This window comes from Asterias rubens, chromosome 5 (genome assembly GCF_902459465.1).
Source record: "Asterias rubens chromosome 5, eAstRub1.3, whole genome shotgun sequence".
NCBI classification, from domain to species: Eukaryota; Metazoa; Echinodermata; class Asteroidea; order Forcipulatida; family Asteriidae; genus Asterias; species Asterias rubens.
In genome coordinates this window covers 18,943,111-18,955,331 of record NC_047066.1, presented here as the reverse complement: position 1 = coordinate 18,955,331, position 12,221 = coordinate 18,943,111, and the positions used below count along the sequence as shown (strand labels likewise).

Here is a 12,221-nt window from a genome sequence, read left to right as displayed (position 1 = left end):
CAGATTCTTGTTCAGGAAGTACGTCAAGTATGCAGTGCATAGAGAAATATGGTGCAGTGTGAGTGTGATGCATGATGGGACTGCGCATTATCAAACCAATGACAGTGCATAATACGTTTGCCAATCCCAGCGCCTTTGGTTAAAGCAAGGCGCTGGGGACGAGCGAAGTATGACCCAACCGTTTGTCTGGGAACAGCATGCTGAGTCGCTACAATGGGAATGATCGAAACTTATAAAGCACACAAATCCAACAAAGTGCTCATGGCGCTATACAAACAAAAAACATACAGAAATGTACATACAACCCAAAACGTAAGACTTTAAGCTGAAAAAACCATGTAGAACATGCATGCGGTATAGAAATACAATACAATGCAAAATCTAACCTCACTAAAAACATAGGTTCTTTTCCATGATATTTCAATTTATTTAAATCACGTTTTAACGTATAAATTCACTACAATTAAATTTCTTTTATGGTACATCAATCGACAATACATAAATACAGCACCCATATTGTACAATAACTGTTGAAATACAAATGTTTAATGATATTTAAATATCCATAATAAAGTTGTGTATTTTCAGAGAATAAACACGACACCTGAAAAAAGGGCACATGACAGTACATTTAAAATTTTGACTCGTGTTCAGCATTTTAAAAATGAGAAACAATTAGCTTTACAAATTTCTATAAACTTGGACCTCCTCCGTCATCACTTCCCAGGTCAAAATTCCAGTTGAACCTAGTTAAACTGGGTTTAACTGGAACTAGTTGAAACCAGTTGATAAACTAGTTAAACACAGTTAAAACCAGTTGGTTTAATATGGAAAATGGACAGAAACCAACTGGTTTATAATTTCAACCTAGTTGAACACAGTTAAACCTAGTCCAAACCAGTTGGTTAATATGGAAAATGGACGAGTTTGATCACTATCCAGTTGAACCAGTTGACCCCAGTTAACTAGGTTCAACTGGAATTTTGACCTGGGTTTAAATGAATCATATAGTTGACATTGATTTGCACATAAAATTTAATGGAGTTTCCAAATTTCAAGGTTTTAAATTTATCTATTTAGTACAAAACCTCTGTATTTGAGTATTACTTAAAACAAAATTTCCTCCCTCAGTCCAGCATATTAGTCTGCACATACAGCAACATTTTCGGCACAGAGACAAACATCTTTAAACTGTCAGATTTGAAACTTTGTATGGTGGGAGTATAAAGCCCGGTTCATACTTCCTGCGAATGCGATACAAATGGTGACGTCACAAATTCGCAACGAAAAATTCGCAGCAGTTCAACTCGGCTCAACTCACTTGCCAATATAACGCTGCGAAAGGAGGGTTGTGACGTCAAATTCACGTCAAATTCGCTTCACATTCGCATTAACAGGAAGTATGAACCGGGCTTTATGGTTAGGTTTGCTGTAGCACCATGAGTAAATCTCTTTTGAGTAGTGTTGGTGCTCTTTTCAGAACCAGCACTACTCAAAAGCGACTTGACACATGGTGCTACAGCACAGCTCACCTGATCTTTAAACTGACTGAAAATGTTGAGAATTATACCCACTTTTGAGCCGTTGTGCTACCACACAAACCTCCTAGACAGTGGTCAACTTGTACAAAAACTCACAAATTTCACCATTAGGGACTCAATCTGTGTGCATGTTACCATAGTTACTTCAATTTGTGTACATCTAATCAACCACCGACCTTGAGATTCCATTATTCAAGTATGTAACTCATTTAGAGATTATCATTACATGGTGTTACCGCAAACCTTGGGCCTACTTTATCGTATTTCCACATGCCAAGTTTCAAATCCTACTCATGTAACTGCAGTTTGTCAGAAGAAAAACAAGAGAGGAATCAAAAACAGGAAAGTGCAAGTCACAGCAAGACTTGTACTATGTTTTTAAATTATTCATTATTCAATGTCACAGCTGAAAAGCCGATGAGAAAATCGGCTGGTGAACTGAAAAGCTGTATGGCTAATTTTAAGAGCAAACATCCTTTCCTTAGTAAATGACACTTCTACTAGACTAAAGGAATACCTGAAAGTGTGTTGGTAGTACATTTTAAACAAAACCAGGGCGTTGAGATATTCCTAAAATCCAAAAGAGTAAAATACCTCCTGTCTTATTAAATTTGGTTCTGATTTGATTCTCAATTATAATACTTTGACATGCAATATTGGAAAGCTTAAAAAAAAAATGTTTTAAATGATGATGAAAATAAGGTAACAGAGGGAAAATAACTTAAATAATATAAACAGATAAACCACAAACAGAGAGAGAGAAAACAATGATGTGTATAAATGCTGTGTTTGTAGTGACTAGATGGCATCAGAATACATAATTTACAAAGTTTTTTGTCGCAGAAATGCAAAAAATACAAGTGTACTTATATTAAAATATTTTCACTGAAAAATAATGCTTAATGAAGGAAGATAAACTGAAAATACCCAAAACCCAAACACAACACCAAAATTTATAAAAATGGATGTAGCTGAAAATATTTCTATTAGAGAAGAATGCAGATTTCTCAATACTATTCTATAACTTTAAACTTCCCCAGGGAAAATGCTCCTATATTTTTTTAAAGGATTTATTAATGTTTTGAATAAATTTCTCAAAAAAATAAAAGCGAGAGCTGAGGTCAAGTTGTCTCAAAATGCATGAAACAATGTACCGGTACATAATAATGATAATACAATAATAAATAACATTTGTATAGCGCTCCCTCAGGCGTTTCAAAGCGCTTTAGCATTGTCTGAAAAGATGTGTTTTTAACTAAAACTTGAATGAGCTGATTGAGGATGAGTCACGGATGTGAAGAGGGAGCTTGTTCCAGCAAATTGGTGCAGCTACTGAGAATGCTCTATGACCACAGCGGGTATTCATGCGTGGACCATTGGAAAGTTGAAGATGAATGTTTGATGTTGATCAAAGGCTCATGGATGAAGAATATTGTACTGGGAAACTATAAACTATAAAGTGCAGCACCTACATGTGTGTAATAAACTTTCACAAGCAATAATAACCTTAACCCTGTGGCTTAAATAATACAAAAGTTGCATAAATACCCTGTTTAGAATGATCCAATTCCCACTCCTGCCACTTTAACTGTGTTTTTTTTTTATCAATGTTTAAACTATGTTCTTTTAAAGGAAGCTGATCGACACCTACTTTTGAGGGACAATTTCCTCAAACGGTTGTTTCATTTAACATTCATGTGCTTGAAAGTTAACAACATTTGCTCACATCTCAATGTGGCCAGGTTTTTCATGTTTTAACATTTTTCGCGAATATGCAAATTAACACCAGGTCAGCAATCTTTGATTCCTCCTTGATTTCATTTTCTAATCGGAAAAATTCATACAAATTGTTCACCTGGTCAGGTATCAAATTACATGCATTTGGAACGTTCCCAAAATGTACACTTTTTTTACATACAGTTTACACATTATTTTTATTTGGAGAAATTCATTTTGAGATATGTGATATGTGCATCTACTATTGTTATAAAAATGTACTTTTGTACAGACCTTATGCACATGACGTCATTTTAGTAAGGCGCCCACCCCTAGAGTTCAAAAGGAGGTTGTTCATTGGCCAATCCTGTGTGCGCGCGTACAAATCTGTGTGTTTCGATTGTATCGTCACCGTTTTACCTCTAAGATGGCGGCTGGATGACGTCAATGCATAAGGTCCTTCAGGACTTATGCCATTAAAAATAAAATATGGTGTGACCAACCATATTAGGAGAATCCTAAATCTGAACCATAACACCTTGCAAACCAGTCTTGATGGATTTCTTAAGAGACATGTCCATGCATTGTGTTGACCCTTTCCCAGTTAGGGTTTTTAGGTATGAGATTTCTGTCTTTAATGGACAGGGATTACTTTTCACTGTTTTTCTTTCTCGTAATGAAATAAGTGCCATTCAATGTAGCCTGGGGTCGATTTCACAAAGAGTTAGGACTAGTCCTAGGAGATATACAAATTGCATGGATAGTCCTAGGTTATGAAAAGTAACTGGTCCTAACTCGAGATAAGACTAGTCCTAACTCTTTGTTAAATCCACCCCTGTAAATGTAGGCCTGAAGTAACTATGAGATTTGGATGTAGAAGGAAAACCCATTGGGGGAACCCATGCAACCAGGTAGGGACTGAACACCCATTCCAAATGCAGGGCTCCAGGTGGGATTCGAACCTGGGTCCACAGAGGTGGAAAACAGGGAAGAAACCTTGGTGTGTCCATGAGAACATTATTTTAAAGACCCAAGGCTAAGTGAGAGATCATGACCTTCGTGGCCAACAACAAAGTCCAGGGGTTGGTTTCACAAAGAGTTAGGACTAGTCCTAACTTAGGACTAGTCCTAGCAGATATTAAAAACGTATGTACAGTCCTAAGTTAGGAAGAGTAACTCATCCTAACTCGAGATAAGACTAGTCTTAACTCTTTGTGAAATCCACCCAAGGTCCTAAGTAATTATTTCTTTACAATACTAATGCTGTTTCAACCAATGTATGAATAATGAAACGTGGTATGGGAACCATTATAGGTACTATAAAAAATACTAGAATATATACGCTATATATTACAACATAACTACATGTATAGACCCTATTCACAACGCACAGCACACATACACGCGTGTCTCTTGTCCGCCAATTTGTGTGTCAAAACGTGCACAAAAGGATGGTACATGTGTTTACGCACCTCCAAACAATCTACCAGTTTCTGCCTTTTTGGGGAAGTCCATCCCTTTTGTGCACGCTTTGACACACAAAATGGCGGACAGGAGACGTGCGTGTATGTGCGCTACGCATTGTGAATAGGGTCTATTGGAAACTTGAGACCCTTCCCAACAATGTGTAATATCGGGATATCTCATAATAACATACTACAAGTGCAGGTACTTATCACAGTTTTTCAGCAACGTTTAAATAATATAATAATATATAAAATATGCATAAAAATAAATGCAATATATATATTTATATATTTGAGAGAATACAATTAAATCAAATAAATGACTAAATACTTCAGTTGTATGAATAATTATTACATAGTAATAAATTATTACTTCTTCACATGATTGTGTAAAAAAACAATAAAAAAAATGCACTTTAATAATTAGACTTTTACAGTGCATGATTTCAGGGAAGAGAAAAATAGTAGAAACTTGTGGTTGTATATTTTTGTCACGGCAAACAAGTTTGGCTTTTAATGTCAAAGTATGAAACACACTTGTCAGGTTTACGGGTCCTTACTCAGAACGAACCTGCGATTAAAGGCACTGGACACTATTGGTAATACTCAAAATAATTATTAGCATAAAAGCTTACTTGGTAACGAGTAATGGGGAGCTGTTGATAGTATAAAACATTGTGACAAACGGCTCCCTCTAAAGTAACATAGTTTTCGAGAAAGGAGTAATTCCCCAAAAATTAAATTTGAGACCTCAGAATTAGATTTTGAGGTCTCGAAATAAAGCATATGAAAACAACTTCATATGACAAGGGTGTTTTTCTTTCATTATTATCTGGTAACTTCCACAACCAATTGAGTAAAAGTTTTCACAGGTTTGTTATTTTGTGCATATGTTGAGATACACCAAGTGAGAAGATTGGTCTTTGACAATAACCAATAGTGTCCACTGTCTTTAAATCTGTTGGGTTCAATTCCACAATATATGTTTTCTCACACTTTTTAGTAACATTCTCGATTAGGAAAAAAAGTGTGAAATGTGTTCGAGCCAACATCGTGTACTTTATTCACAAGAGTCACTTAATAACCCAGGTCAAAATTCCACTTGAACCTAGTTAACTGGTGTCAACTGGTTCAACTGGATAGTGACCAAACTCGTCCATTTTCCATATTAACCAACTGGTTTGGACTAGGTTTAACTGAGTTCAATTAGGTTGAAATTATAGACCAGTAGGTTTCTGTCCATTTTCCATATTAAACCAACTGGTATTAACTGTGTTTAACTAGTTTATCAACTGGTTTTCAACTAGTTCCAGTTAAACCCAGTTTAACTAGGTTCAACTGGAATTTTGACCTGGGAAGAATGAGAAGTAGAATGTATAGCCACTTAGACAACCCTTTAAAGACACTGGACACTATTGGTAATTGTCAAATACCAGTATTCTCTCTTGGTGTATCTCAACATATGCATAGAATACAAACCTGTGAAGATTTTGGCTCGATTGGTTATCGAAGTTGCAAAAGAATAATGAAAGAAAAACACCCTTGCTGCACAAAATGGTTTGCTTTTAGATGCATAATAATTTGTGTGAGAAATTACCTCTTTCTAAAAAACTACGTTAATCAGATGTTTTATACTATCACCAGCTCTCCAATGCTTGCTACCAAGTAAGTTTTTATGCTAACAATTGTTTTGAGTAATTACTAATAGTGTCATGTGCCTTTAAAGCTTCTGGAACACTTGAATGTTTAAAATAAAAAAGAATACTGTTGTTCATAGGGGTGTCTGTGTGTCTTCTGATGTTTTGTTGAATGAAACAATTTCTAAGGATGTTTCGTACCACAACGTTATTCAAATGAGAAGGACTTTTTAAAACGACAACAAATGCATACCTCAAGTTGAAGTTACTTTTATAAAAAAAAGTAGTAAAACACAAATTCCCAAAAATATCACTTCTTGTTGATGAAAAGCACGGTTTGTTTTGCATCAGATTTGTCAATGTCTGGAAGACAACAGAAATTTGTGTGTAATTTTTTTTACAAAAACTGCAGAATAATGTTGTTAGTTGTTACCAGAAGTAAACTCCACATCAAGTTTTCTCTTCTTGGTTCCAATTTGCTTCATGGCACACCAGGTGAAATGAAGACTTTAACAAAGCTACAAAGTTGAACAATAATGCTTTGAACTATAAAGATAGGATTGATAAATGTGTACAGTCAACCCTCGTTATAAAGAGGTTCTGCTGCTAATAAAGTGTACTTTCTGAAGTCCCGAATCTCGGTTCTCATTTATCTCATTTAGTGGGTGTCGTGGCCTAGCAGAACTCAAGCTCTGGTGTTTCTGTTCAGCAGAGTGTGGGTTTGAATCCCGGTCGTGACACTTGTGTCCCTGAGCAAGACACTTTACTATAATTGCTTCTCTCCACCCAGGGGTAAATGGGTACCAGCTCTCCATTTTTTCTTTACCAAGTAAGTTTCTATGCTAACAATTATTTTGAGCAATAGTGTCCAGTGCATTAAAAATGTGACAAACAAATTTATCAACATTTCCCCTGGTTTTGTGTGTGGTGTGAGTTCAGTGTACAGTACAGGTGAGGAATTAATTTACTCTTTCACAAAACAATGATGGTCAGTCACTTTTAAATATATTCGGTACTTGTGCTATACAATTTCTTCAAGGACTTGCTGGTTGCCGTGATGAACTGGGATTGTCACAACTGCTCCTGGAAGTAAAACAAGAAAGAAACCCACAAAAAAATTATACAAAGTACATTCATAAGTAAGTGTGAAAAAAAATTCAATTAAAGACTCTGGGGTCGATTTCACAAAGGTAGTCCTAACTTAGGACTAGTCCTAAGCAATGCTAAGAGATAGGACTGGTCCTAAGTTAGGACCAGTAACTCATCCTAACTTAGGACTGGTCCTATCTCTTAGCATTGCCTAGGACTAGTCCTAAGTTAGGACTACCTTTGTGAAATCCACCCCTAGACACTATTGGTAATTGTCAAAGACCAGTCTTCTCACTTGGTGTATCTCAACATATATGCATAAAATAACACACCTGTGAAAATTTGAACTGAATTGGTCGTCGAAGTTGCGAGATACTTATTGAAAGAAAAAACACCCTTGTCACATAAAGTTGTGTGCGTTCAGATGCTTGATTTCGAGACCTCAAATTATAAATCTGAGGTCTCGAAATCAAACTCGTGGAAAATTACATCTTCCTCGAAAACTACTCCACTTCAGAGGGAGCTGTTTCTCACAATGTTTTATACTATCAACCTCTCCCCATTACTCGTTACCAAATAAGGTTTTATGCTAATAAATATTTTGAGTAATTACCAATAGTGTCCACTGCCATTAAAGATTGTATACATGTACGTTTGGAAATTGGAATCCTCTCGTTTCAATCCTACACATTTACAATAACACTAAGTGGTAGCACGTTTGAGGTATTGCCCAAAATCTGGTTATATCTATGTGGGAAGAATAATCTACAGAGGAATACACAATCTGAGAGTCAGTATGCTTCTCAAATGTGGAAGTGTCGTGGCCGAGTGGTTAAGAGCACCGAATTCAAACTCTGGTGTTTCTGATCAGCAGAGTGTGGGTTCGAATCGCCAGCCATGACACACGGTCCTAAAGCAAGACACCTAACCTTTGCTTCGTCCTTCGGATGGGACGTAAAGCCGTTGGTCCCATGTGTTGTGTAACGCATGTAAAAGAACCCAGTGCATTTGTCGAAAAGAGAAGGGGTTCGCCCCGGTGTTCTTGGCTGTGGCTGCTGTATGCACCCTAGCACCTTGTAAACACTTAGAAGGTGCTAAATAATTTGGTCTTAGAATTCATCACTGCAATGACCTATCTTTCTGAAAGTATGTATATACTCAGCGCCTCGAGTACCTTGTTTGGTAGATACGTGCGCTATATAAGACTTCGATATTATTATTAAATTTAAATTTCTTGGGATGTAGGCCTTATAGTGGTTTGATTAATGAATACCACATGACCTAAAACCCTCAAACATAATCACAAGGATCTACTTGGGTGCTACGTGTACATACTTAGATTTTGTAAACAATTTTGAAGATGGATCAACAGCGGATACTTCATTTTATTTATTTTTTAAAAACCCTGCTTGCAGATCAGAAAGAACAGTTTGAGGGGCTGGGTATGTGTTTTTATAATTATACCGAATCACATAACGTACCTTGTCCATTCTTGAGAGCTGCAAGTGATTGAAGTGGTAACCTTAAATGACCTCTGTACATCTCTCGTAATGACCCTCGACCCTGTTTCCTACTATGTCTTGAACCCCTCTCTGGTGACCGTGACCTTTCTGGTGATCTTGACCTCTCCGGTGACCTTGATGACCTTTCTGATTTCTTCTGATGGTTTTCTGGGACACAACTCTCCCATACGATTTTCCCTGAGCAACATGGACATGGTGATTTCTTTTTAGCGGGCTGTGAAGGCGGCCATGTTGGCTTGGTCTTGGTGGCAATAGCTTTCTTGGATTCTTTAGTTCTATTTGGTTGGTGCACCTTTTGATGGGGATGTGGATGCGAACATTTGGCAGTGTTGGAAGTTCTATTTGAAGACTTTGAATGCTGGCGAGTACTTGATTGTCTGGTTGCACTAGTATTTGGAGGTAAAGTAGATTTCTGGCTGACGTTAACCTGCATAGAGAAGTTACTTGCTGTGCTGGTGGTGGTGTCACTGCTGTTTTTTGCCTCGTCATTGTCTGACGTGCTCACAGGCCCGATTTCTTGTTTCATACGGTGGACACAGGTCGGCGTGAGCTGGGTTGCTTCTGGCAAATCAAAACACTGCTCAACGTGGCCGGGTTTTGCATAAGCGCTCGGGTCAGATGTGCTTGGATCGCTGCGGAAAGTAGAGGAACTACCGTAGACACTCTGATTGCTGTCAAAGTTACCATGGCTGCTCACCGTGCTATCGCTGCATTCACAGTCAGCGTGGAAAGCAGAAAGGCTCAAACTGCTCCCCGATGAATTCTCCCTGAGTTCTTTTGAATTGCAAGTCGGTGATGAAAGTGGCGGCAAATTCTCTACATGCACGCGGACAGGCACGATCTGGCCACAGTAATGTCTTGGGTCATGTGCGAGTATTTTCCCTGGGTATCTCATGTTGCAGAGGTCATGATAGTCCCCAGCCTCCCTGCTTTGGACTGGTGATAAGTTCACAATATAATGATTCTCAAAGGACGTCAGACCTAGGTGCCTGCTTTCTTCCCTCCGGCTACGCGACCGAGATGTATTCCCAGTCATCTGTCGCTGACAGTGCGAACAAATATTCCTACATTTTTCACATCCTTGCTGAATCATAATAACACTATGTCCACTGGCTTCTTTTCTTGAGTTACAAGTCGCATGTCTCGTCTCTCGTGGCTCCGGACATTCTAGATGTAAAGTACCAACCCGAGGATGGTCCACCGAGTTTCGATGATAATGATTTGAATGTCGTTTACAGTGGTGTCCCCTTCGGCAGCCTTGTATTCCAAAAGAATGCGTTCTCATCCCCGTGTAGGGAATACTGTAAGTTGTTGGCGGGAACGACCAACTTTCTGGGAGGAATTCCGGCGATGCGGGTGACCCTGGAAGGCTGACTCTTAATGGCTGGGCTGGGGGATTGGTTGGGGGCACTGTTAACGATGTCCGAGGCTGAGATGGGCGTGGTGTAGGTTCAGGTCCGATACCTAAGGGAGGTAACAGTCCAAATTTGGTTTTAAGCAATTCAATATCATTCTCAAATTAAAGGAACATGTTACCTTGGATCGGACGAGTTGTTGAAAAGCGTTTGAAACCGTTTGTTATGAAATGCATCATTAAAAGTAGAATATAAGTAGAATATAATGATCCACACAAGTATCACTCGAAATTGCACAGTTTTCTTTTTACATCATGCACTAACACGGTCAGCCATTTTAAGAAGTAAAAATTTTGACTCCATAAAACGGCCGACCGTGTTTCTTCGGTCTAACCATATACATTTTATAACAAATGGTTTCAAACGCTTTTCAAAGACCAACTCGAACGTTCCAAGGCAACATGTTCATTTAATGTTCTACAAAATCCAATTCCTATTGTTTTGCTCTAGAAGAATCATCAATAGATTGTTGCATCAGAGTTGAAGAGTACAATTTGGTTTTTAGCCCTACACTGATGTGTATAGCACTGTATACTCAGTACTTTCCAGACTTCTGTGAAACAAATCCACAGGCAAAAGGCCACCCGAGTGATTTGCCTGTGGATTTTTTTTACACAACTCAGTAAAGTATACAATACCTAAAATACACATCGGTACACATTGGTGTACATGTATGGGTAAAAAAAAACAAATTATAAGAATCACTAAAAATACAGTTACACTTTGGTACTCGCTTATTATACATTTTGAGCATGTTAACTTGTACTAAAAATTTGCTTAATTCACTTTTGATAAGCCTAAATCTAAGAAGAGTCTCTGCCTAAAAGAGACACAGATATCTTAAAACACATTGATCACAATCAACCAAGTTTAACAGGGTACTTACCAATAATATTATACATGCACAACGGGCAGGTTCTATTAGACAGGAGCCATGGGTCCACACAATGGCGATGGAACTCATGTGAACAGGGTACCACTCTCACTTCCTGGAAATATCAAACATTTGAAACAACTTGAAAGGAATGCAGGATCCAAGTTCATCATGGCAATTTTTGTTGCCTTTTTCATGGCTTGGTAATACACTCCTAAAGTTAATGGCAACAACAAATTTGGTTGAAGGTACAGTAGCTTTCGATAGTATAAAGCACTTTGAGAATCATTTTACTTAGTTAGAAGTAATTAATGTGGTTATAGAAGAGGATATCCCTGAAATTTGTATTTGAGAAACCTTTCTGTCAGAATCATTTCTCAGACTGTGTATTCCAACTTCAGATAATTTTTCTGCTCCAGGTTTTCGGCGATCCCTCAAAAAGGCAACAACCTTTTGAGTGGAAATTTTCATGAGTTAGTTTTAAAGTATATACATGTATCCATATTAATATGGGATTAAAACAATCAAACGGTTCAAAAAACCAAAGGCATACTTTACTTTTAAGTATAACTTACATGCACAACATTACAGCAGAGAGTTTTGCTTAACAGGCTTAAATTTTACACTGGACCGCAGGCCGAAGGCCAGTGTTTCCCCCCCCCCCAAAAAAAAAAAAAAAAAATTTAAGGCCTGGTGCATTGCAAGTACTTCAGGTAACACTGGATCTGTCTCTCAAGTACGTTCAGTAACTAACTCATCATTTCAGGCTAAAACCCAAGGTCTCGGGAACTGTACTTCATTTTTTAGTTCTAGGGCAAAGTAGTTTTACCTTGTTTAAGGGCATGTCTGAGTGGAAAATTCCTAGGGGCTACCAATACAAGGACCATGCTAGGAGGAAATCTCCATGTGAAAGTAAAAGGCCTGTGACCCCGTTCAAATAAAGGAATGGTTAGATGTAGA

The 12,221-nt window shown here is 37.9% G+C and overlaps 1 protein-coding gene across 1 annotated transcript in view; it reads right to left on the bottom strand.

The window, feature by feature from the left end:
- Nucleotides 1-7,170: 7,170 nt before the first annotated feature.
- LOC117290474 (E3 ubiquitin-protein ligase ZNRF3-like) overlaps nt 7,171-12,221 on the bottom strand; it is an 80,758-nt gene continuing 75,707 nt past the window's right edge. The window contains exons 7-9 of the mRNA XM_033771889.1: nt 11,274-11,376; nt 8,931-10,436; nt 7,171-7,443 (exon numbers count right to left, since the gene is read on the bottom strand). Of these exons, the coding sequence (XP_033627780.1) occupies nt 7,382-7,443; nt 8,931-10,436; nt 11,274-11,376 (1,671 nt within the window). The 3' untranslated portion in view covers nt 7,171-7,381. The remainder of the gene's footprint in view (nt 7,444-8,930; nt 10,437-11,273; nt 11,377-12,221) is intronic.